Source organism: Kryptolebias marmoratus, linkage group LG13 (genome assembly GCF_001649575.2).
Source record: "Kryptolebias marmoratus isolate JLee-2015 linkage group LG13, ASM164957v2, whole genome shotgun sequence".
Lineage (NCBI taxonomy): Eukaryota > Metazoa > Chordata > Actinopteri > Cyprinodontiformes > Rivulidae > Kryptolebias > Kryptolebias marmoratus.
The window spans coordinates 10,134,613-10,161,450 of NC_051442.1; the positions used below are offsets into that span (position 1 = coordinate 10,134,613).

The 26,838-nt window shown below is 41.1% G+C and overlaps 1 protein-coding gene and 2 long non-coding RNA genes across 4 annotated transcripts in view; 1 reads left to right on the plus strand and 2 right to left on the minus strand.

The window, feature by feature from the left end:
* Window positions 1-11,782, minus strand: part of ubl3a (ubiquitin-like 3a) — a 37,610-nt gene extending 25,828 nt beyond the window's left edge. The window contains exon 1 of the mRNA XM_017418195.3: window positions 11,044-11,782. Within this exon, the coding sequence (XP_017273684.1) occupies window positions 11,044-11,070 (27 nt within the window). The 5' untranslated portion in view covers window positions 11,071-11,782. The remainder of the gene's footprint in view (window positions 1-11,043) is intronic.
* Window positions 11,783-13,056: 1,274 nt separating this feature from the next.
* LOC119617571 lies at window positions 13,057-16,574 on the plus strand. Of its 2 annotated transcripts, XR_005233903.1 has the most exons (3): window positions 13,057-13,338; window positions 14,120-14,250; window positions 15,986-16,574. It is a non-coding gene; the product is annotated as an uncharacterized LOC119617571 (long non-coding RNA). The 2 variants fall into 2 exon arrangements; XR_005233904.1 differs by lacking the exons at window positions 13,057-13,338; window positions 14,120-14,250 and adding an exon at window positions 14,263-14,824.
* LOC119617572 lies at window positions 15,355-19,349 on the minus strand. The gene is made up of 2 exons (XR_005233905.1): window positions 18,880-19,349; window positions 15,355-16,785 (listed from the first exon to the last, which is right to left on the minus strand). It is a non-coding gene; the product is annotated as an uncharacterized LOC119617572 (long non-coding RNA).
* Window positions 19,350-26,838: the final 7,489 nt, after the last annotated feature.

A 26,838-nucleotide genomic window follows, 5' to 3' on the forward strand; every position in this document is an offset into this window, starting at 1 on the left:
AGCTAAAGCTAAATTAGCTGAAGCTATAGTTGAATTAGCTGAACTATAGCTGAATTAGCATTAGCATAGTTGAAATAGCTGAAGCTAAAGATAAATTAGCTGAAGCTATAGCTGAATTTGTTGAAACTATAGCTGAATTAGCAGAAGCACAGTTGAAATAGCTGAAAATATAGTTGAATTAGCTGAAGCTATAGCTGAATTAGCAGAAACTATAGCTGAATTTGCATTAGCAGAAGCATTATTAGCAGAAAATGCTGAAACAGAAAGAAAAAAGCAGAATTGCAAAGAGTTGAACACAGCTCCATTCATTTTCAATGAGAAAAAAATGGCAGAAAAAGCTAAATATCTGAAATAGCCGAAATTGCACCAATACCAAAAGTCATAGCAGGAATGGCGTTAATGAGCTGAACGTTTTGATATATGAATGGTTGAAATAGCTGAAAAATTGTGGAAGGAGATAGGTGCCGAAAAACGTACGGAATAGTTAAAGAATAATAGATAATAAAGAGAAACAGGAAAACAATTGTGTGAATGCTATAAAGCATTCACACAAATATACAATTAAAGCCAACATCTCAAACCAAGTTAAAAGCAAAAGAGAAAAAGTGTGTTTTAAGGGAAGATTTAAAAACAGGAAGTGAGCGACGGTAGTGACAGCCGAACGCAAAGGGGGGGAAAACAGAGATTTGTAATTAAAGCTGGGTGAAACAGTGAATTAATTACATCCAGTTTCACAATGATATGATGAATGAATGATACCTTTATCCAAAAAATACCATTAAAGGATTCAACCAAATGATGTGGTTCAATAATGTATAGGAAATATGCTGGCTGTGAACTTTCCACCAAGTGCAGACTACTGAAATAAAGTCATCAACATAAGGATTTAAATATATCTAAAACCTGAATGACAACATGAAAACTTGTAAAGTTGGTGTGAGAAGTAAATAAATTTACAAAGATCTAAAAAGAAACATTTGTATAAACAATTCTTAATCATATCTTGTTTATTTCTAGTTTTTTTTTCTTCCCTAAACTTTAAAATGGGACAGGATTATTAAAGATCATAGCATAGGATTTTGCTCTATGTCACCATAATGTATATTCAACATTTATTGTTCAACTAAAACTCCCTTAAAAGGCTTGTATCTTATTTAAACCTGCTTTCTTAAGGAGCTTAACATGAGTAATACTCTCATGCTTGTTCCCAACATAAGAGCTTTGTCTTTTCCTTCACAGTCATGATGTTCGGCTTTTTCTGTCAGTCTGTACCTGTTTTGTTTAATTATTTTTTTTTATAGCTACTTAGGCAAATTTAAGTGTTCAGAAAACCATTTTTGACCCAAAGCTGTCCAGCTGGGTGTGATTCTAATGTTCTGTGTTTAAGATGGTAAATGAAACATCACAAAGTTAGCAGGCTCTGATTGGTCTGAACGTTTGGGTCAACGCTTCTTGGTGTGATGCCGAAAGCATGAAAGAACAATGAAGCCACCGTGTTGGTTTTTTACCGACACACCAAGATTAGCCGGCCCGAGAAAGCAAATAACCATTAATGCTGAGCCTTATAGCCCGATCAAACGCAAACCTCCGAGCCAGGCTAAGATGGCTCACGTGTAACATTTTTATTACAAGCACGGCAGAGCAGAAGTCTCAGTTAAAGGTAGGTCGTGATAATGGGAGTCCGGGGGATCCTGCTGGAACATCCAGTCAGTGAGGCTTGACCAACAGATGTCTGCTCCGTCTCTCCCGTGCGCCCTGACTAAAACCCAGAGTCCAAACACTAAGCCCCATTCTTCCACCGTATCCTCCGTGTAACTGTGGGAGCACTGCACGTCTGATTGCAGGGGACGGTTTCAAGCCCTGATTTAGACGAGACGAAGTGTACCAAAAATCAGTCCGAAAAAAGGACAGTCGATTCATGCTGGCGAGCTGCTCTGACGCAAACGCTTACACCGTGTGAGCTAGCACAGCACAGCTTTAATATAAATGTCCTTTCAGCTGGAAATTCTTTCCAGTGCCGCTGAAAGGCTCCTTTTATTGAGCTGGTCAAACACCAACCCCTTCCCATCCTCCACTTCTCCTTCACACAGCCGTGCGCACAGTCCCTCTGCTCAACGTTATGCTCACAGGGAAACGGAGTGTATTTTTAAAATGGTACTTTTTTTTGGTATTACGTGTCATAAAACTAATATTTTCATGTCTTCATTTAAACGTTTCTCTTCCATTACCTCAGTAAAATGCGAACACCCAAAATGAGAAGTTGAAAGCCTGAAAACCTCTGCAAAAATACACAATAAGCTTTTTCAACGAGCACGTTATTTGTACAGGACATTAAATGGTAACATAATTTCTAAAAAGGAAAAGCTTTTAGCAAAGTCACAGTTTAATAATTCATCTAAATTCAAATTATTACTAGGACAGAATATGTCTCTGTGGATTATCAGACTGTATAATGTCCCTTTAAAAAACGTCCTCAGTTAATGGGAAAAATATATTAACATTCATCTACATTAAGTCACATAAGACTTTAAGACAAACTTTTATTAGGCAGATACTTTTGCACAATGTTGGTTTAATAAGCTTCTCTTCCCGTTTTTAGTTTCAATTCACCAACTAAAACCATTTCTTTAGTATTAGCTGGAAGCTTCTTTTTCTTTTACCAGAAAACTGCTATTTTGATCCTTTTCTGTTCGGACACAAACCTCTCCTAAGGCAATACCTTAGGGTTTTTTTAAAAAGAATAAATGAATAAAAGCCTTTTGGCTGTTATTGGTCTCGTCAACTCTATCGGAGGAATGTCAGGAATGGACAGCACAGCCATGAGAACAATCACCACATGCGAAAACGATGGCACTTGGACACGGCTCAGTTTGTACAGGAGCAACACTGAACACATGTGGGTGTTTCTCAACTGTGCCGACAGCAAACACGTCACACTCGGCAGGAAGGACAGGTTGTGCTTTAGCTGGGTTTCTTTTTTTTTTTTTCATGCAAATGAGCACATGCAGAAATCTGTGCGCAAAATACACAAAGGCTGTTTAAAACAGCCTAAGGGGTTCAGCGAGGATAAACTGGCATGTTGGAGATTGCTTGTGCATTACTCACACCCACACCCACTCGTTTATGTCATGGCTGGACTTGAAATCGTTTGGCATAAAAAGCTGAAGAGTGGCCTTATTTTACTCGTCTCCTGAAGTGTCCAGAATGTCCTACAGAGGGTGTTGCTGTTTTAATGTGAGCTAAAATCTTCTGGGCTCATTATTGAAAGCTGTTATTCTGTCACTGCTCGAAAAATACAAATATGAGAGGCAGTGAGCATAAAACAAGTGCCAATTAACTGTCCGGGTGGATCAGGACCAGAATCGGAGGATTAGACCAGAGGTTTCCTTTTGAAAACTTCTGGTTCCCCCAGATTCCTTTGCTTATTCAAAGCCTGGCCTGTAAACATTTTAATGACTGTAAAAACGAGGTGGGTTTCAAGCAGAATAGGACCTTATCCCAACACATCCGAACCAAGATTTCTTAGAAACAATCTTGCGTTAGACAGAGGCGTTCAGTCTTTCAGATGGGTTGGTCAGAAACCCAAACGGACAAGAAGAGTTGAGGTCACACTTTTAAAGGCCAGGGACTGAGATTTAATCTTGGTGAATATTAACGTTTGCTTTGGCAAATTAGAAAATTCAAAAATCCACCAATTATTATTAAGAGGGTTACATTTGAAAAACAGTCCATACTTTAACCAGATTAGCTGTAAAATATTTATTTTTTTTATAAATGGTTATTTGGTTTTACTTGGAAGAACTAAATACAAACAATTTGTAACGTTCGGTGTTATAATTATTTATGTAAAACAACATTTTTACTCTACCACTGCTACCTCCAACTGAGCACTTTTGGGTTGAGGAGACATCCAAACAGCTAAACTGCTCATAAACATCTAAGTTAAAATCAACCTAAATTTGTCTTCAAAGTGAAAGTTGGTCTAAAACTAGATTTAGTCGTAGATTTTGTCTATAATTAGTCAACATTTGCCAGAATAAATGAGCCCCGCCCATGGGTGGATTCAAACTTGAGGTCTAAACATCGCCAGCACTCCTATTAAGCTAACCAGACACGAATACGAAAATCATTTAACCCTAAGCATCTTATGACTATACTTAGCTAACTTTTGTAGTTACTACAGAGGCTTGTTTCTTATTAGGAACGCTTCAGATGATGCACACGCCTAAACACATGAAGATGACAAACCTTTACAAAAAGTTGTTACATAAGCAATCGATGGACGAGTCGTTCTGAACAGGACTTCCTGTTGGTGTTATAGGCAAGCATCGATACAAAAGTGAGTTAACACCAAACAACTACAGAGGAATGCTGGACGTGTATATTGACAAAAGAATTGCTAATACCAGCAAATGTCGATACAGACGCGGAACGTAATACAGTCGTTTTGAAAAGACAAAGCCTCATCTTACAAACAGCACAATCTAAGAAAAAGATCAATAAACTTGTTCAGCTTTTGATTTTCCATTCATCAGAATATGTCCTTATTGTATAGAAGAAGTAATCCGAGTCGAATTATTATTTCAGCTGCAGCGTGGCACAGTTTGTCACTTGGTTTAATCGAATACGAATCGAGGACGGTTCCTGCACCTTCCGAGGCGCCGTCAGGACTTTTCATGGCTATACGGGGCCAGCATGTGACAATGTCAGAGTCAATAGATCAACTGCACCACCGGGGCTGCATGACGTAATCCCGGAGTGTGACTCAGACTGCCAACACATGGCATCGATAATACACACACACACAAACACATCCGCCAACATGCTTCATCCGACTGGCACCGCCGGGCCTCGGAGCTCTCCCTTCGTTTTAAACGTGTCAATCAAGCTGCTGCTGGCGGCGCTGGTCTGAAGCTGAAGAACGCCCGTGGATCTTTTCCTGTCTCCAGCGACTTCGTGTCGTGCATGCTGAGCTAAGCTGGAGCTGCTTTCAGGACGGGGAGAGCTGTCCTCAGCAGCGAGAATTCCCCACCCATTGTTGTTTCATCAGAGACCAACACAGTGCTCACCTCTGACCCTGACCTTTGACTTCCTCGTGTTTCTGTGTGTGTGTGTGTGTGTGTGTGTGTGTGTGTGGCGGATGAGTGAATGAACTGGGAGCTGCTCTCAAAGCCACACACAGAGATGTTTTCAGCCACACACCAATACAGTAAACAACAATCCATTATCTTTAACAGATGTTTAGTTCATAAATAATGGTCCATGTGGCCAAAAAAAAAGGTTTTCTTATAGCAACATCAGAGCTATACTTATTTTCCCCCTCACACAGATTAGACAATTATTTTAATAACTGTGTAATCAATAAATCTGCATAAGATAATTTATGAAAATGTGATATAAACCATGTTTTATCTTAGCTTTAAGTTTTGGGGGTTTTCTTACCACATGTATTACTGAAGTAAAGTGAATGTCTTTGGGGTTTAGACAGTGAAACACCTTTGTTTGCCAAAATTGATAAAAAGCCTTTATCATCAGTTTATCTCTAACCTTAATGTTCCATTTCCAACCCTGTACAACAACCAGCAAAAGGTACAAGCTACACAAGATTTTTGTGAAGATTACATAAACCAGTACATTGTTAGCATTGTTTTAGGAACACCTGCATGCAGTTTGTTCCTAACTACAGATCTTCTGTCTCTTCATGTGATTTTAGGCCCACTTGATGACGCTGAGATCAGTGCTCTGTGCAGGTCAAACCATCACCTTTAGATCTTTTTGTTCTTCTTTACACTGATGATAGTTTTCTCTTGCTGCAGAATAAATTTGAATCCGGACCCCCTCCCAACAGATAATGGATAGGTTTCTATTGATGATACCATTAATCCTGATTAAAATCCCTACTCCCTTTACAAAAAACAGAGCCCTAAACTTGCAGAGCACCTCTTCCAAGCTTCAGTTGCCTGTAAACACACATTATACAGATCTCCATCCCTTCTGTGAGCAAACTGCCTTCTGCTACAAATAATTCAAATTTTGACTCACCAGTCCAGAGCACCTGCTGTTTTTTTGTACCCGGCTTTTGTGTTTTTATGCATAGTTGAGTCACTTGGCCTCGTTTTCATGTTGGAGATGTGCCTTTTTGGCTGCAACTCTTTTGCGAAGACCACTTCTTGCCAGACTCGTCCCAACAGAAGACAGACGGCCGTCCTGGGTCACAGGTCTCTGCCGTTTCAGAGCTGACGGCGCTGCTGGACATCTTTGGTGCTCGTATCTTTGTGCTTCTTCAAAAGAGCTTGAACAGCACATGATGAAACCCCAGTCTGTTTTGAAATTTTTGCCTGGGAGAGACCTTGTTGAGGTCGTGTAACTACCTCGTATCTTGTTGCTGAGCTCGTCCTTGTCATGAGTGTTCGACCTGTGACCTGAAAACGTCTTCCACCACCTTGCTTTGGTAGCAGAGTTTGGCTCTTCCTCGCCCAGTTCGAAGCCTCCTACACAGCTGTTTCGGTTTCGGTTAATGACAGTGTTTCAGCCTACGTATAAAAATGATGATGATTGTCAGATATTTAGTGCATTTGGTTAATCATACACCTGACAACAATTTTACAGAAATCACAGGTTTGGTGTAGGTTTACCGAGAAGAATTGATGCTGTTTTGAAGGGCAAAGGGTGGTGACGCCAAATATTGAAACAATGGTTTTCTTCTGTTAGCAGAATTTTATAAACTGATTGAAAAATATCAATGTTTATATCGGCCTAAAACTAAAATATTATCACTTGTAACCTGCTGATATTTGGGCTATAAATATATCTTTTGTTGTAGGAGTTAAAATGTTCTAACGCACCTCCCAGTCTGCTTGAGTCAGGGCTGGAGCTGCCACCGCCAACACAAATTAACATGTTCATAACGATGATCAAATGACAGGGTGTCTGACTACTACCCACTAAGTGTGCTTGACTGAGGGCCAAAAGTCTTCCTTTATCACGAGCGCGTTTCCCTGAAGCTCCGACAACTTCAAACCCCAAGAGATTTGTAACGATAACCAGAGACAAGACTTTCTGTTCCCATAACAACCTTCGTAACCTGATTATATCCCGTCTTGACACTTTACTCGATCCTGCCAAAACTTTTTATTGGTTCCCCATCTAAAAATGAAATTAACTGCTTTTGGTAATGGTGATTATTATGTTAATAACTCCTGATTACCTGATTGGATTATAAAAGTGGACTGTCAAAGTTCAAGGGCAGCAATTTAAGTTTGTTTTCTCTGAAAAATAGTCCAAAACACAACTAACAGTCACATCTGAGAAGTCGATATCTACAATTCAGCATCAAAATAGCTGCCAATATATATTCTAAGGATTAAGAAACAAATTATGGACAAGAACAATAACTGTGATTAAATCGTTTTAAAACTATACAAGGCGTAAGGAGATCGGTAGATGTTTTATTGTTGAGCTTAAAATAACAATAACATTATAGTTAAGTCAAAACCAGTTAGATTATCCCGTCTCGAAGTCTTATCTGCTTTCTGTGAGATTTTCATTCACGTCTGCTACTTATTCATTCAGCAGTCCTCATATGAACTGAGGCGTTTCATTCTTTTCCTGTTTCTGCACTAATCTTCATTAGTTCTCTTGTTATACGATACCTGCAGCGAGTTCTCTACACACTGATCCTCACACGGGGCCTTCAGACCTCGGATTTGAGCGTTCAGCTATTGCCATGGGGACCATTTCCACCCCGTCAGCATTTCTTAGGTCCTCCTGGAGCGAGGTAATTTGCCCTTTCCTCATTCTTCACAGTTTTTTTTTTTTGTATCCTTTCCACCCCCCCTTTCTTCCTCCTTTGGAACATGGAAAAAAAAAATCCCATCCTCCATTCTTGATGGGAATGACTCTTCCTTCTCCTGCTCTTTCTCTCAGATTCATTCACCCACTGTGTTTGGCATCAGCGATCTCCTCTCCTCCTACTCTCACTCCGACTCTATAGAGTCTCTCTAACAATGCGTATGCGTCCACAGGCCGAGCGAGTTGGAGGAAATTGAAAGAGAATGTGCATCTGCTGCTGATTTCAGCTGCACGGGATCACTGAGATCCCGATAGCTGATATTGGCCTAAATTTCCTTGGGGACGCTCCAAAGAGCTCATTTGATGTATAGATTGAGCGACACCATAGAGGGAAGTAATTGTCCAGGAGATTAGAAAGCCTTAAATGTCTTACTTATGTGCAGGATTTGACCTTTCTGTTCCTGCTTGAAGGCATGTTAACAGCATGAACCTGGTACCAGGAGCCCTGGAGTTCATAAAACCCATTAAAAACAACATCTGAAACCAGGAAGCTTAAAACAAAATGGACTTTACTATCAAATGATGAACTTTATTCCCATCACTGGTGGCATATTGTGTAATAATAATGTGATACTTCCCACCCCCCACGGGGAAATTCTCAAAAGTACATAACAGGCTTGAGCTATAAACCAGCTGGCAGAGATTCAGAGTGATGTTTAAAGACATGCTGGAGGCTCAGAATTAAAATTCTCTGGATAAATGGTGACCTTGTGCGAAACACAAGAATAGCACTAATTGGAACAACACCACAGTCACCACAAGCATAAAGTGACCCATAACCGTATGAATCCACAAGGCCAGAGCCTTCTTAGAGTGTCCTTTTGGATCCCCCCAAGGATTAAGCTTCCAGTCATAACAGATGAGGAAAACGAAGCACTCGGCTCGTAATTGCGCCTGTAATCCGTGGGAATTCCACGCGACGTTTTAGCTCCGACCGGACCACATATAGCTCAAATCTACGACATCGAAATGGACCTGCTGTTCAGGGGGATCGGCTGAAGTTGGACGAGCAACAGCACATGCACAGCTGGGACAACTGATCTCTCCACAGAGGGGGGGCATTTCGCCAGTTATCCTTTCTATACATAGACCTGGGAGTATTCTTAGTGCCGCCACGCACTCGCAGCAAAAGATGACAAACAAACTGCCAGAGGGGAGTTACTTTGTCTTAAACTCCAGGTGAAACCAATTTCGGTGCATTTTAAACGGCTGAAATTAGTGGAACTGCTTACACACGCAAGGCCGACATAAATCTTTATGACAAGAGCTCATATTACACATCGCAGTCAGTGAGCTGGTGTAAAACAAGTTAATATGTCACACGGGGAGGGTGATTACAAGAGGTCAGATAGGCTTGTAAGGTCACCTGACAATGACCACCAGCTACAGGGGCCACAGACGCAGTATCATTTTCACTTACCGAGGCTGTGACAGCTGCAATTCAATTACCACTCACTGGAAAGCAAAAAAAAAAGCACCTGACAGCTAAATGTCGTTTTTTTTTTTTTTAGACAAGTTTCTGTCATAGTGAATGGCTACAAAATGTCAAACACAGAATACAGAGCAGACATCAGAGGATCTGACAAGAATTTGAATTTATAAAAGCACGGTTGACTGATATGAGGAGAAAAAAAAAAAGAAAAGCTATTTTTGGACGATCGGCAAATATGATCGAATCAAGAATTCCTGAGCAATTCGAGAACAAATCCAACTAAAAAGAGCTTTTTAATATGCAGTCCCAAAAATGTACTTTTCTAAAGTCTAAGGCTTTTACATCTGCAGCACATAAAAACTATGTCGATATAACCTCACACCAACACATGACAATAAAGGGGGCTTGTGATTATTTGATAAACAAAACAAAAATAAGCCAAAATTCAGAAGCAGTGCTTAATAATTAAGTCAGTCTTTACGCTGCCATAAAAATAAAGAATTTAAAGAAACAACCAGGTGCAGGTAATCAAATGCATCGATTAGCTGATCGTTAGCAGGTGTGAGCCATGGATTATTGCTGGAGGCCAAAAAGCACAGAGAAAAAACGAATCTGTCCGAGTTGAAAACCTTTGAGACGTCATTCTCAGACCCAAAGACAGAGCTCCATCTTAGCCCCGACACCCCTCAGAAACTTTATAAGGTGAAGTTTAAAGCAACACAAACTTAACGAGTAACTTAACGAGCTTCTGTTTGTGAAGTCACATCTGAACAACTTGTGGAACCGACGAGGCCAGAGGAGGATACGTTCAGCCAGAATTCCCTGACTCATTCGGTGAACTTGAAGATCCCGAGCGGACAGTAATTTTGGCTTTCTAATGACAATCATTTCTAATTGCTGGCCTATGTGTATCCTATTTCCAACATGCTTACTGTTTACAGTAATAGCACTATATCTACTGTTTTCTTGGTGAGAGTCTGGACTATTATTGGACTTGGAAACAGCATCAACATGTTATCATTCTTCCTAGACCTACGTAAGAACCATATTTTTGACAGGAACACGTGACCTAACTCCTCCTTTATTAATAAATTATTAGCCAAAGAAATATTGGAAAAATAAAAACAACTATAACAACCAATTGCTGCTCAAGTAAATAATCACTGACCAGCAAGTCAGATATCCACATACCTGAATTTATTTTAGAAAAACAGCAAATATTAATGTTTTATACACTAATAACAATCATTTGGGGAATGTTTTTTTTGTAAAATAGCATTGCAGAACAGCTATTTTGATCATGACAGGCCAAATTTACTGTCTGATTTGCATTAAAGGAAACTTCCCCAACCCAATGGACACAACATGTCTCTCAGAGGCGTTTGGGTGCACAGCAGTGTCCGTAAACCTGATTTTTAAAGTCATAAATAACAGAGCATGAAGGTTAAATGGCTTCTTCATGTGGTTTGACTGAAACGACAGCAAATGGTTGTGGTTTCTACTAGGTCTGAAAAAAATAAAGTCAAATGTGTATGACTTAAAGTTCAATTCTTGTGTCCACCACCACTACCAATCAGTCAAGTTGAACCATTTAAACACTTTGCACACAATAAGGAAGCATGTTTATGGGAGGGTAAAAGTGGGTCCTATAAATCAGACACAGCAGCCTTGGAGGCTGTGAGAAACTCTGCTTTTTGGAGGGGGGAGTCAGAACAGCAAATGGAGGGAAAGAAGGGACTTAAAGAGCAAATCTGTCTCACCATGTCCGCTAGGGTGCTGCCCGTCATCCTGAAGGTTTTCCCTGGTCTCCTGGGGGGCTTCAGGCGTTCATAAACACACCGTCAGGCCACGAGAAACAGCTCCGGAGGTCTCCTCTTCGACTTCCGCCTCGCACAAAAAGCTAACCGATTTTATGATAATGATAATAAAATAATAATAACTAAAGAGACCTGGCGTCCTCGTCGGTCGGGTTCAGAGAGCAGGACTCAGAGACACAATGTCCTCCTGGCGGCTCTTCGGTCTCTGAGGTAGTCAAGACGCCTCTTCCTCTTTTACTGTTGCACAATCATGTCGTCCGAGTATTCCGAGCACAAATAGGAGTAATTTTAGCAGGAAAGTTACCGAGGTTCGCTGTCGACCCGAGGGCCCTCCTTTAACCCGTCAAACATCAACAACACCTGGCTGTGGAAAACGGCTCTCTACGCCATGCGAAGAAGGAAAAAAAATAACAACAACAAAAAAAAAACCAACAAATGCTGCTGCCTTCACCCAGTCTCTTTTCTTTCTTAAAGAACAATAAAAAAATGTCCTCGACGTCAACGGCTACGAGCTTTTGTTTCGCTACGTCGCGGCTGTGAGGAGAAGGGGAAAAAACGCGCCGGTCCTTCGCTTTAAAGCGTGAAAAAATAAGAATAATAATGATAATAGTCGGTGTTCGTTACGGACCGCACTGCTGCTGCACCTCCGCGACCCGCTCAGCTGTCATCCTGCCTCCGAACCGACGTCAAGCTGGGACCGGAACCCGACGCGCAGCTTCCGGTCCGGACTTTCAAAATAAGACGTCCTCCAAATCGTCTTCTTTTTCTTTCGTCTGTTCCCTTTTTTAGGTGCTCATTCTGTCTTCTGCGTCCTCTGTCCTCAGTCCAACTACCTCTGTGTCCTCTCTAACTGCATCCATATGTCTCCTCTTCGTCTTTTTCCTGGCAGCTGCATGTCTAACGTCCTTCTACCAATATAGCCACTGTCCCTCCTCTGCACATGTCCAAACCATCTCAGTCTGGCCTCTCTAACTTTATTTCCCAGTCCTTCAACCTGTGCTGTACCTCTGATGACCTAATTCCTAATCCTGTCCATCCTTGTCCCTCCCAAGGAGAACCTCAACATCTTCAGCTCTGCCACTTCCTGTTCTGTCTCCAAACCATAAAAACATAGCCGCTCTCACCACTGTCTTTGAACTTTGCTGATACCCTTTTGTCACAAATCACTCCTGAAACTTTTCTCCATCCACTCCATCCTGCCTGGACTCTCTTCTTCACCTCTTTTCCTGGACAGTTGACCCTAAGTCCTTGAAGTCCTGCACCTTTGTGACCTCTGACCTCCTTGTAGCCTCGTTGTTCCACCTGCCTCCCTCTCGTTCACACACATGAACTCTGTCTTTCTACGTCTGATTTTCTAGTTCATCCCTCCACCTCTCCAGGTTCTCCTCCAACTGTTCCCTGTTCTCACCACAGATCATCCGTAAACATCACAGTTCACGGGAGATTCCTGCCTGACCTCATCTGTCAGTCCCTTATCTCGGAAATGTGGATTTTGTTCTGGTAAAGTAAGTACAACTGAACTTGTTTAGGTCATATCGTGCCTCACTGTATATGGCACACACGGTGGAATTATAAAAACAAAAGCCAGTCTTCGCAGATTGCAAATGGCTTATGATGATACCGTTTGAGAAAGTTTACTCCACTGGTTTTCCTGATATTCTGAATGCATTTCAGTGTAAACAAAGCACTCAGCTGAACCTGCCTTTTACCACATGGAAGCTTGAGTCACATGACTGACCGGCATTAGGTAGTCTGTAGGTAACCAAATATGGTAGCGGGTTTAATGTTTGACATATTTTCAGTTACTTGTTTCCATAGCTGGTGGAATCCAGTCACAAATTTTGCTCACATGTTTTTAAAATAAGGACACTTTAACCATTGATATACAGCTTATATTTAAGACAGTAGGGCTGAATCCACCTGTAAAGAATATTTAATAATAAATTGTGAGTGACAGCGAGCTAGGCTTATAATCTTTAAGAGCTCATAAAACAATGTTCAGAAATCATGACACCATATTTCTTACTTTTTTTTTTTTTACCTAATTTATGTAAGTAAATTATCATACATTGATTTTCTTTGCTGTAAACATTGCTGTATGGACAGTTTTCCACAAGGTCTAATTCCACGTTTTATTTTGAAATGTTGGTTCCTTTACATCCGGCTTCGGGCAACGCTTTTTATGCAGTCCCTTTAATAACATGGCGGCAGCCCGCGAGCCGCGGCCGAGACAGGGAGGTGAGTGTTTCAAGCCGTGAGACCATGAATGGAGCTCAGTAAAGTTGAATGAAGGGAATAACAGAGCAGACACTGAGCAGCGAGCAAGAAAAGAGGCTTTTCTTCCAGATGCATCGAGACAGGAAACAAAAAGTTGATTTCAACAAATATTTCCCAACATCAGAATTCATGAATGAAGCATTTAGTCGTAGTCAGTGTGGAATAATACACCATTCGCTCAAGTTATTTTGGTGTCGAATAACAAAGAATGACACTGTGACGAGATCATTTACATCAGATTCTGCGGTAACTGGTGAGCACAAATAAGTGGCAGCTAGCTGTATCACTTCCTGGAAGTGCATAATAATATCTCTGCCGGAATAATTGTGCAATGCAAAAACCGACAGCGCTGTAAACATTTTTAAAAAATAGTGTTTGCATAAATAGTTTTTGGTCATTTTAATTTTCGACCCCACTCAAACTAGCCGTCGGCTCAAAATAAAGTCATTTTTTCCCCAAAAAATTGTTATCTGTGACAAGTAAGATATTAATTGTATGTAACCATTCCACAGAACACTACTTTAAAAGGTCTGAACTATATCTTTAATTGGTTTAACTCAAACTCATCAGGGTTTTTGTTAAAATGGTGTTAGAAAACAGCAAATGTTTACAAATAAATTCTCCCATTAGAGTTTGAATATCTCAACACAGCCCATTTTTCAGCTTCTGCTTTATTGTCTCCACCGCTTCCATTTCTTCCCCACAAAACGACTTCACTTCTGTCGACTTTTGGTCTTTTCAGATGAAGAAGAAGAAGAGCTTCACTTTTTCTCTTTCTCCCTCTGACTCTGTTTACATCCGGGGATCATTTTTCCTGACTCAGCATCCGACGCGTGCCGAGCCTGTCCGAAGTGGAATCATCAGTGTCCGAACGTAAACAAACGACTCGTGATTGTTGGCAACGAAACGTGACTCCTGCTGATTTCACTCATTACAAATTATAGAGAACGATGCATATTTGGTGCATATGTTTTATCACAGAAATTCCAGTTCCAATCGAAAACACTGACAAACGGCGGGTTTTGACAGCTGTTATGACTTTAAAGAATTTAAAATGCTACAGAAAAAGTCTGAGCAGTAAAGAGGAACTTTAAAAGAAAACTACTGCTTCAACAAATGGCTTCTAATTGCATGAAGTTTAGAGTTAATGTTACGCAAAGAAAAAAATGTTTGATATATTTCTGGAATAAATTACCATACATTTAATGTAATTCATGCACAGTGGTAAAGATCTATCTATAGATATATAGATATCTATATATGTGTATGTGTGTGTGTGTGTGTGTGTGTGTGTGTGTGTGTAACCCAAGATGTCTGTCAGCAGCAGGTCTGCCCTCTCTCTACCAGGCTGAGTGAAATCCATTGTGGCATCAGGAGGGGCTTTTCCTCTGAGGTCTGCTGGATTAACAACCTAATCTCCACACCGTAAAGGGAGAGTGGGGAGAGGGTAGTAACTCCGGCGTGCACACACACACACACACACATTCACACAACCGCAGAGTCCCTGCAAAACAAGAGAAAACACTGCTGGGTGTGAAAGTAATTTTGCTGGCGGATTTGCCAAATTAAGGTCAGTGTTTGATTTTCACCAGGTGAGAGAAATAGGGCGCCGGCCGAGGATTATTGTCATTATCTGTTCACTTCTTAATTATTTTCCAAATGACTGATGATTGAGCGTTAATCCGAGAAGATAAAATGTTTGGAGAAATTGCTGCCCACCGGTTTTTAAACACAGTTTGTTCGTTGTTCTGAACTTGTAATGTTAAAACACTAATTTTACACGTTACTTGGTTGATTTCTTATAGATCGTTTAACCAAAAGAGAACACATTTCTTCTGGTTTTTATTTCAGCAACAACACAAACATATAAATATGCAGTTTTTTTTGTTTGCTTGTTTTTTATCTTTGCTCCACACCTGTTTCCCATTGATTTTAAATGACACGCCTGTCTTCAGTTAGGCCTTTTTTCCCCCTCAGTGTTTTCTGTTTCCTGTTCCTGCCCATCTTATACATTTTTGATGAATTGGACCATGCCAGCCTCCTTAAATTGCCCGTCTCACTGCTGTTGGGAACTACTTGGAGACACAAAAGTGTAAAAATGTCACACTGAACAGCACTTTCGCTCAAACCCCTTGCAAAAATTGGACCAAACTGCGTTGGGAGCTTGCTCATATATATCGCCAAAAATAATCAAGCTCTGGTGCTCCAGAATTACAGAATCAGAGAATGGTTTAAGGGTGAGGGTGTGCGAGTCACCCACACACGTTTTGACACCATCAGTAGTCACATACCAGTAAAATACAAGTTTAACTGTTCTTACGTCTCATTTTGGTGGTTTTGTAAAGTTTATTTTTGCTTAAATTAATGTTTTCTGAGCATATGTGCCTTTTAGGCCTGACAGAAACTAAAACATGACCTAAAATCCAGCTCTAAAGTGGCGGGACTCCATTATTTTCAGCCAGCTTTGTGTCCAGGCAGAGGAAACCAAGGCATTGTTCCTCTTTCTTGGTGCGGTTGGTGATTTAGGGATCCCTCCAGGAGCGTCATGTAAGATAATCTGCAGGGTCACAGAGAAACAAGCTAACTTTTTTTTGTTGTGTGTGTGCAGCCAAGAAGAGCCCGTCACACATTTGCTGATGTTGATGTTTCACCGCGAGCAGAACAATGAACAGTGGTGTGCGTTGCAAAGCTGCATGGAAATGAGAGGTTTTCGAAAGGAACATCGCTGACTATCTGCAGTTTACAAATGACCACGCGGAAAAAGGAACAGAAGGGCTGGTAAAAGTGTTTTGACGTATTAGATCAAACATGTATGCAAGTTTCCGTGGAAGCCGAGCTGGAAGTGTTCAGGTAATGATTGACAAAGTGGTGGATATTTAAATAAATCATTCACACGTTTCTGTCCAGACATAAATTGGATTATTTTGCTCGAGAAAAAAAGTATTTTGCATTTTTTGTATTTTGTATTTTGTATTTGGTGCAGAGGAGCCCGAGCCGCTGCAGCTCAGACATACGTCAAATTCCATGTTTGGGTGTGTTTGAAGATGCTGCAGAGAACGACATCTGGAAGTTCTGGGGAGGAAACCACCCAGGGAGTAGAAGCAGGATTTTTGTTTGTTTTGTTTTCTTTTCTTTTCCCCAACAGCGTGGAGGCAAAGAGAGGAAGAGCGGGAACTCTGATTAGGGGCGTTGTTGGGTGGGAGGAAAAAGGGCGCTTCAAAGTTCTCCTAAACACGAGGAACTCGTGCTTTGGGAAGATTCAGAAGTTTCCCCGCCAGCTGGGAGGGTTACACCGTCATCTGCTTCCGAGATGCCATGGGGTCTCGCCTCTCAGGAGGGATATTAATGTGCTGCTGGGGAGGAGGAGGTCTGGAACATCTTGTCAGTCTGCTGCCACCTTCAGCCAGCCTGGAAAAGCAGATAAAAATGTTTACAAGATTGGCTTTTACACCGAAAGGATTCAAACCAGCAGCAGCACTAAAAATGTCACTGACTGTGACCTAAAGAATGTTGGAAAGCAGGAAATGATTAAAAAAAAAATTCAAATTAGTTTCTTTTTCATCAGTTCATGAGCAAAGGGAAATACTGGTTAAATGCTGCCTTCACTAACTATTTTATACAATAAAAATAATCATAAAACTACTCAGGAATATTGCCGAATAATAAAATAAATTAATTCAAGTAGATTTTATCTTCTAAAATGTACATTTAATCAGTGATTCTGAAGAATACTGACACGTAACAGTGGTTAGCTTAAGTCACGATGGTGTGCATTATGTTGGTCGTAATATGCTTCAACAGTCCAAATATTCTTTGCCCACACACAAAAATAAAATTTAACTTTTCATAAGAAATCACTTTGTTTTCCATAGGAAGTCCTGTGTGGACTGAATCTGTTTTAATGGAGTTTTAATTGTTAAATTAAGGCTAAATGTGTTCACAACAATGGGCTTAATCACCACCCAAAAGCAAAAAAAACAATAAAAGAATTTGATCAGTTTTTAAGCAAGAGTGAATTCATTTTGTGTAAAAGTGCTATAGTGAAGGCTGAGATTATCTGTATAATGTTGAGCTTTTTTAATAACTTGTCAGCATTTGTGCATTTTGTATCTATAAGATGAAATATATCGGATAATCCTCTTTCTTAGACTTTAAGCCACTCATATTTCATCATAAGTGCACATTGCGTTTAGTGTACAGAGCGTGTATGTGGACACAGTCTGTATTTGTGCATATGGGCGTGCGTGTGTGTGCAGCCCACATTTCCCTCCTCAGCACTTGTCTGGTCTTGTTTGACAGTGCCGGTCTGTGTAACACGAACTCCCAGGTCACCTTTACTACAGTTTCCTGGTTCCTCTCTATAAGGTCTGCTGATCAAATATAAATGTTAGGTTTAGAGTGAGGACAATATGCCTCTGTAGCCCTCTGAGCCTCTTGACTGTGTTCTTATTGGGATATTTATCTGAGCACCTGCTGGCTCTCCCTCGGGCCACACACACACACACACCGACGTGTTGTTGACATGTAACATTTATAGAACAAGACCTGGACAGGAAAAGGGAGGGTAAAGGTGACCGCTGTATGTTTGTTTCAGAGAGTGTGATGATTCGAGTTTCAGCGGATCCACTTTCCGTCGTCCTGTTTCCAGTGTCACTACAAAACAGCCGCGGCTTTTTAGGCTTTGAAGGGTGCCGTGTCAAACCCCCGTCACTGCTCCAGATATAAACACAGACTCCAAGCATAGCAGGACTCAGACATTCCTCCGCCAGTCTCTGTTTCCTCCCCACCTTTCCCCGCAGATTAGTAACACGCGCTGTGTGTCATCAGCTATTCTAGGATCCTGACACGGAGTTTGAGATTTGAACTAAAGCTCATTGGGGTTTTTAAGTTGTTTTGTTTTGGTGTTTTTTTTTTTGTCTGTGAGCCATATGCAGCAAAAAAAAAAAAAAAGCAGGACGTTTTGCACCCTCAGCCTGACGGAGCAGTCCTGTTTGGCTCTGCCAGTGGAGGTGTGGGCGACTGTTTCCCCATCATAACCACGCAGGAGGGTTTTGCGTTGCTCGTTTACAGCCTCCTCTTCTTCACCAAATGTCTCCGACTGAGACAAGTTAGGGACAGAATGCCCGTCTAGCTTTTGAAGAATGGGTTAACCCGGGTCAAAAACCAGGAACCAGACAATAAAATGGCAGACAATGAGCTTTAGTCGAAGAGTTTTTAAAGTTCAGAAGGATGTTGAATTCAATTAATATCTTACTTGTTGCAGATAGCTCTTTGGACAGCCACGTTTGGGAGAAATACTGTTAAAGTTTGCTCAAACTAATGAGCTAATCGCTAAAACCCAAAGTGGATTAGTTTGGTCTTAAAACAAGTCCAACTTTGTCGCCAGCTTAGCAACTTTGTCACTATATTTAGCAACAAAAGCGACGAGCGGCAAGTCTGGCAACTTTTTCAGACACGATATGTGATTTCTCTGACGTAAAAAAAAGTACGTATTGTTCTTACTCTTCTCAACGAGGGATGGGCGCTGCTTGTGGGCCCACACCCCGTCCCACAGCACTCCCAGGCGGCCCGGTCGTCTCTCAGCGTCCCTCCCAGCTGCAGTCAGAGCAGGAGATGTTCGTTCAACCCCGTCTCCGGACTGCAAAGCCGCCGCTGGCTTCCAGTCAGGGCGAGATTTTTTTTGTCTGAAACAAACCACTGCAGTAAAATAACTCTGAATGACCCTTTTCTGTCACTTTAGCTTTGCTCAAGCTTGGATAGAGGAAGAGGCTTGGAATTGTGACAATAAAATAAAACAGGAATCAGCAGAAGAAAGTTCTTGTGATTCCAGTTTTTTTTTTACTAATTTTGTGTTTTTTCTACGATTTTATTTCTCTCTTAGCATCCATTATAGTCACATAAAGATGGCCAATTGTGCAAATTTTACGACAACCAGTAGTTACTTTCCTTACTGAGGCGTTGGCAACACTGGAAATAATATGATAATCATGTTGGAGGTGCTCCAGGCTGCACAGGAAGTGCTACAGCTAGCTAAAGCTGCCATTAGTGTTTGTAAACAACTATAGAGTTTTATGGAAATAGCTGCGTCACGTGAAACTGATGGCAGTTTCACGTGACTCAAAAATAATGTTTGCATGAGCCGCTGTGAAATGTTTGAGATCCGAAATGTTTCAATATGGCGGCAACCCACTTTTGTCCTGCCCCTGCTAGCTCACTGACTAGCCATTAGCTTGTCAGTCCGATCAGATATGAGTTCCTTCCCTCCGTTTTCCTTTTTCTGCAGCAGGCGAGATAATAACTGAGAAAGATCCGAACTGTCCCTTTTAGGAGCTAACCCAGACTAGGTTGTGAAACAGTTTCACAGAGATTTTATTGTATTTTTTTATGTCACGAATCCTTTTGTGTAACCCTAATCCCAGCCCCCCATGAAAGAGCTGCCTTTATTACACCTCATCTCAGCTCCCTCTCAAAAGTGATCGCCTAAACCCCGAGTTGGATTTGGCTCAGACTTAAGGACTTTTTAAGCCCGAGCTTATCTGCAACTAGTTGTTGTTCAGTGGATCAGGGGGAGGTCCTCTAATCCGCCCACCTGTCTGACACGCTCACTAGTTAATCCACGCGGGGATTTGTCTTGGGATCTCTCCGACATACTTTTCTCCACGGGCCATATTTCAGACGCAAGCTGTGTCTGCGATTCTGCGTTGTGGCGTTTAGCGTCAGGAGCAGCTTCTTTAGTCGCCCCTTTTTGCCTCCTTGGGGGTGTGAAACTCTTTGTCATTGCTGCATGTTTCTGCCATGTGTCAGCCCACAGAAAGGAAGAAAAATAATAAAAAAGCTTGTAGTTTTATGTCTTCTCCAGGGAGTTCAGACTCCTTTCTGCTCTTTTTCTGCCAGTGGGGCTCATGTGGCATTAAACGTATCTCTCTGATTGTATAATATGTCCCAGAGAGCTTCTTTTTTAGTCTGCACCAACTCTCTTCTTCACTCCTATCTTCCTGTTTGCTTGTTCAGCCTGACAGACTCATTCTCGCACACGACGTACCGTCTCGGCAGACAAAGGCTGCAGACCTGAATGTGTGTAAACATGTCAAGCGTCGCCTGATGGGATCATGTTTGACAGGTTTCAACATCTTAAAATGCAACAAATGAGTGTTTGGACATATTTGTGCACGTGCGCTCACCTGAATGTGACTTCCCCCTCTTCAGAAGACAAAAATAATAATAATTCTGGGAATAAGTGAAGTTTATGACACACGGCTATAATGCTGGATGTTTTCAGTTTAGCATATGAACATGATGATGCAGTTTCTATAAGTAAGCCTTTTAATAATCCGCAGCGTGAGACTTTCTTTCACATACAGCAGGTCTCAACTACAGTAGCTCTGAAAAAGTAGACGGAAATTTGGTTCAGATGCCTGTGTTCTCCTGGATTAGTGCATCTGAGCGTGAAATCTCATAAACGCCGCCGCTGCTTGAGAGTACCTTAAAAGGAAAAAAACTTTGACACTGTCATCAATCATAAATACAAAAGACTGTCACTCTGGCATATTTACTCAGCTCCCAAACATACGGGTTGTTTTTATTTTCCATCCCTATGAGAAGCTGTAGATTTGGTTTTAAGGGAAACAAATTCCATTTGTTTGTTTGTTTTTTTTTTGTTTTTTTTTTTACTAAAGTAGCAGAGAAGTAAAAATGTATTTTTCAACTTTTATTGTTTTAAAATAAGAAAGTGAGTACATTTTTATTTGTAAAGCACTTCACACAAGATACAAGTAAGAAGACAAATAAAAACAGAAAAGAGAAAAAAAACAATCAATTTAAAGGGAATGCATATCGCCCGCTGCTTTTCATGCCAGTGTTTAAAACTAAAACTGTTTAATCTCATGAGATATTCTAAGATGTCACACTCCGGCTGTGGTGGCCGTTTTGAATTGGGTCAAGTCCAAAAATTTCAGGAGTTGTAGATAAATATCTAAAGACAGGAGACAGAACAGGAAGTGGCAGAGCTGAAGATGTTGAGGTTCTCCTTGGGAGGGACAAGGATGGACAGGATTAGGAATGAGGTCATCAGAGGTTCAGCACAGGTTGAAGGACTGGGAGATAAAGTTAGAGAGGACAGACTGAGACAGTTTGGACATGTGCAGAGGAGGGACAGTAGGTATATTGGTAGAAGGACGTTAGAGACGCAGCTGCCAGGAAAAAGACAAAAAGGACATATATGGATGCAGTTAGAGAGGACATGGAGGGAGTTGGAGTGAGGACAGAGGATGCAGAAGACAGAGTTAGATGGAAGAGGAGCCCTGAAAAAAGAACAGCTGAAATAAAAAGATAAAATTAAGCAAAAAATTTGTCACCCACCTTTCAGCAGTGAGCAATAACACAAAGAAGTGTGTCTGTTTTGGGGAGCAGAGATCCAAGAATGGAGACTGAAGCAAGGAGGTCAAGAGCAAACTTAAAAGGTTTATTTAACCAAACAAGCAGCTGATGTGGCATCAGTAAACTTAGAAATGGCTGAAGTGACACAGAGGAAACAGTAGGAGACAGAACGTAGCAGCAACAAGGACTGAACAGAGCTGAAGAGCCGAGGAGCTGAATATAAGGCCTGGGGCTGATGGGATGATGGAAAACATCAAAACAAACTGACGCTATCAAAAACACCCCCGAAAAAACTCCAGATCCTGACAGAAAGGCTTCGGTCAGAAACACTTTGAAAACAGGTGCCATGTGTGTCTTCCTCCTGTTTCCTTTTTGCTTCAGCTCTTTATTTTGTTCTCTTCCTTATCTTAAGTCCACATTGCCTTTCTGGATTTATTTGCTGCTTGTTCTCCCATTTTCCTCCTTTCCGTGTTTCTCTGTTTTGTTTTGTTTTCCTTTCACATTCACTTTCTTTATCCCCTCTCCTCTTCCCACCATCTTTCTGCTACTGGCTTGTTGTCTTTTCAGCTCCTTTTGACTCATTTTCCTCCCACTTTTCTTGGTTTTTCCTCCTTCCCTCCCCCCTGTCGTTCCCACAGGTTTCCATCACCGCCGTCATTCTTTCAAGCCCGACTACTGTTGTCACCTGCCTGTTCCTGCACTTATCGTAATGACAGTTTCTGTTCCTGCAATTTTGTCTTACCTGTCTTACGGCCGGGTAATGCTGGCACACACACAGTAATTCTTCCCCAGGGTGGGGCCACACAGCCGGGTTTTCAGGCCGAACAACCTGTCCTGAGTCAACCTCTGCTTTTATTTTCCTCACTTTTGCTCTTCCTCTTATCATCCCTCCCCATCGTGTGACCAAGAAGGAATAAAACAAAGGGAGAGGCGTTGTTTGTCGGCAGTGCTTGAAAGGCAGGCGGCGAGAATGTGAATTTGGGGAAATTACGGTTGATAATAGCTGTAATTTAGACGAGCTGTGATCCGGCATTTCCAGCTCAAAACAAAAGCACCAGTGAGACCAAATCTCCTCCACTGGGATACTTGGTCACATAACAGAAGAGTGGATTAGGAATAAAGGGTCGTCTGCTTCATTCAGCGAACACATGTAATTCAAAAAGCAAATAACAGGATAACAAGCTGTTTTTTTTGCTGGACTGTGGGTTCATTGTTTCTCAGGTGGTGACTGGGTTGTTTGTGTCAGGATGATTGTTTGCTGACCATAAAAAGGCCTAAAAAAAAAAAGAAAAAGTGGGGTAAACAAGCCTGCCTTGTCAACAAAACGCATCCTAGGCTGTTATAAAGGGATACGAGGAACGTGCAGTTAAAGCTACTCGTTTATTTCAGTCTTTTATGTCACCAGACACAAGATAAAAATACATCTGATGGACTTTTTGTGTGTGTTTTCAATGCTCTCATCCTCAGTGTTTTGGTTTTCCTGACTGTATACGGCACAATAAAACTTGTGGTGTGTTATCTCTGTCGTCGGAGCCTCACTTCCTGCTTTTGTTTCCATCAGCTGAGACTCACACGCAGCCCAGAGTTGATGCGTCACTGTACGAGTCCTGGGCAAAGAGCTTCACCGAAGATCCCTCATAACTCTACACATGTATCTAATGTTGCCAACAGGAATAATGAAAAACATAAATTGTTCCCACCCTTTTTTTTATTTTTTATTTTTTTATTATTTTCAGTTCTTATTTTTTACAAGGTTTTGTACCAATGAAAACATGATCATGAAAATTAGTGCCACACAACTGAACAATGAGCAACTAAAACTGGTTTATTTTGCACAGAAAGGCTGTGGTTCCTGCTCCACATCTGGATAATTACTCCGTCAGTGTTGACAACCAAATCAGCAGGGTCTCACAGAAGATTTCTGAGCTAAAAATGTACACGTCAGAACCATTGTTGGGTTTGTCCTCGACCTGAAGGCTCAGAGATCCTGTTGGTTCACCAGCCATGTTGAAACCCTCAGATCCCCACCTTGTTTTCTTTTCCACTGCTCTGTTTCAAAAACTCGTGATGCTGTGTAAAATGCAAATAAAACCAGGATTGCAGATCTCATAAAGTCCTATTTTATTCACAGTGGAAGATAGTAAACACAACAAATGCACCGTACCGAGCAAATAAACTGCACCGTTTTCGGGAGACGGTAAGGTAATTTTTATTTTGATGACAACAAAACAGCTAAAAAAAAAAAAAAAAAGTGGAGACAATGAGCAACGAAAGGCTGTAAAAGTATGCGGTACGAATAAGAAACAGCTGGAGGAGAATTTCGCAACAGATTAGGTTCATTGGCAGCAACTCAGTCAGAGGGCTGGGTGTAAAAAGCAGCATTTTAGAGGCTGAATCTCAAAGAAGTAAAGGTGGGCAGAGATTCACCAGTCTGAGAAAGAAAAACTGTATCTGAAGACAGTGGAACTAGCTTGTTCCTGTGTGGAAAAATGAGAAGACTTTGAATATCTCATCATCTACAGATCATAATATCATCAAAGATTTCAAGAATCTGAAGAAATCTGAGCTCAAAGGACAAGACTGAGTCCTCAGGGGCCACTGGTCTATAAACAGGTCCCCTAATCATTGTCTGTAAACACAGCTCACTGTTTCATCCACAAATGCAGATTAAAGCTCTATCGTGCAAAGAAGAAGCCATGAGTGAACTGCTGCGTAACAAGCTTTTCTTCAGGGAAACGTGTTGGAAAGACAACACCTCTTTGGATATGTCGAAGAAGGGAATGCACACATTAGAACTATATCACTAACAAGAGCTGAGGTGTCTGAGGTGAAATCTCAGGTTTACTCACTCGTGAACAGACTTGGTGACAGGAGGACTGGTGATGGGAGGGCGATGGGGGGCGGGCGAACCATTTGTAGGAGCTGAACGTGACTCTGGTGAGACATCAGAAGGTCACTGCAGGGCAACGTCAGACTGGGAGGCAGTCTGGACCTGGAGGCTCGTGATTCCCCAGTTTGGGAACAGCCGAGGGAATCCGTGAAAGCCAGTGAGCTTCTTCTGAGGCTCTGGGTGACTTACTCCAGGGTGAACATGTTTATTTCTTTATTTATTTTTAATCTATCTAATAACAGATCTATAATGGCTCCTATGTTAGCTCAATTTTCCCCTCAGAGTCACAACAATCAGCCTGGTGAGAATTTTACTGCAAGCTAAAAAAAAGCAGGAAAACAGACTCTGCTCCTCGAAGGAATGCATGTCACCCGCCGCCTTTCATGTCAGAGTTTTAGTCATGCTCAGAGCATGTGGTGTGAGTGACTCTCAGCTACTGCCACACCACGTTTTAGCCCAATATCTGTAAAAATGACTGAGGTTTAGCCATTTTGGGGGGGAGCAGGCTGCATATTGGTCATTTATCAGAGTTTATGATTGAAGAGACTCGAATATTTAAACTAAAACGAGCCCTAAAGCTCCTTCAAACTGCAGTTTTATATTGAAAATTTGATTTAATTTCTCCGCTCACATTGCAGTATCTCTCTGGACTGAGTATACTGCACACTGAATGTATTTGTATTTAAGATTTATAAAATAAACACAGACTTTCTGCATATTTTATTCTGTCAAAGCAAAGTGAAAACGTTCACATTGCTTCCTGTGATGTCTTTAATTTTTATTTTTTTCTTATTAGTCTTTAAATGTAGAAAACCACTGGGACAGGTCATTAGGATAATTAAGAATTTATGGCCTTCTTAAGTGCAGGAATAAGTCGTTTCCCAGAGGAGGAGATTTTGTATACAGTCTCTGTGATTAAAGTTTGATCAATGGAATCTGCACAGTGTTGATGCGAGGACGTGATCGTTTTCTTCCATCCCGAGTTATAAACTTTGCATTCTGACCCGCTCGTTTTCTCCTGTTGCTGCCATCTTCCGTTATTCTCAGGGAATTAAATTAAGATGCTCGCCGGCTCCTTTGACATTTCAATTTCAAGCTTGATTTGTTCGTCTGGACAATGATGCCACTCGATAAAACCCAAACTGACTGCAGAGATGAGAACAGCAGATTGATTTCATCCTGCAAGGCTGACGGAGTTGTATCCAAACCACTTTTATTCGATTTCCAGTCTTTAGTTCGCCTTAATTATACAGTAAGTGCTCGGCTCGTGTGGTCGACCATCATCTCAGCCGAGCTGCTTTTCACTTTGCAACAAAGCTGAAACTCCAGGAATCCAAACACGCTGAAGGACTCATCCGCAGCAGGATTACAAGTTGAAAAAACTAAACCAAGGAAACAAAACTGACAGGGAGCTGTCAGTGGAGCTACGAGTGATGACTGTTTGATCAGAAGAGCTGCTGAGTAATTAATAATGGGAACGCTGACTCAGCATTTCCATTATTGTTTCCTTGTTTTGTTTTATTTTTATTTTTATGTGCAGTTTTTGCAGTCTAACTCATTCAGGAGACAGCTGCTGTGACTTTGTTTCTTGTAACTTTTATACTGTACAAAATAAAACACCATAATAACGCATGAAAATCTTTCCAATTTCGTCAAAAAATATCTTGCTTTTTAGCTTGCCCCTCGCTAGCTTTAGCATTTAGCTGCTGTTTTGCTATTTTTACCTTCTGACCTGCCTTTTGCAACTTTTAGCTCTTAGCTGCTGATCTGTCACATTTAGCTTCCACCATCTTTTTTTTCTATTTTCAGCTTATAGCTACTATTCTATGACTGTTAGCTTCAAGCTAGTCTTTTGCTACTTTCAACTAAATATTTGCCACTTTCAGCTAGCATTTTGCTACTTTTAGCTAATCTTTAACTGCTTTTAAGCTGGTGTTTTGCTACTTTTAACAGGTTTTTTTTCTGCATGTAACTTTTTGCTCGCCTTTTCCTACTTTTAGCTTTTAGCCGGTGTTCTGCTTCTGTTTCAGCTTCTTCAGCAAAGTAGCTCTATGGGGCGCCGTTTGTAAAGGAGCTTGTGCTAAAAATTCATGCCTAAATTTTGTCACATTTAGCTTCTGCTAAAAATTCATGCCTAAATTTTGTCACATTTAGCTTCAAACACTGTTTAAAAATGTAGTGTTGATTTTCTGATG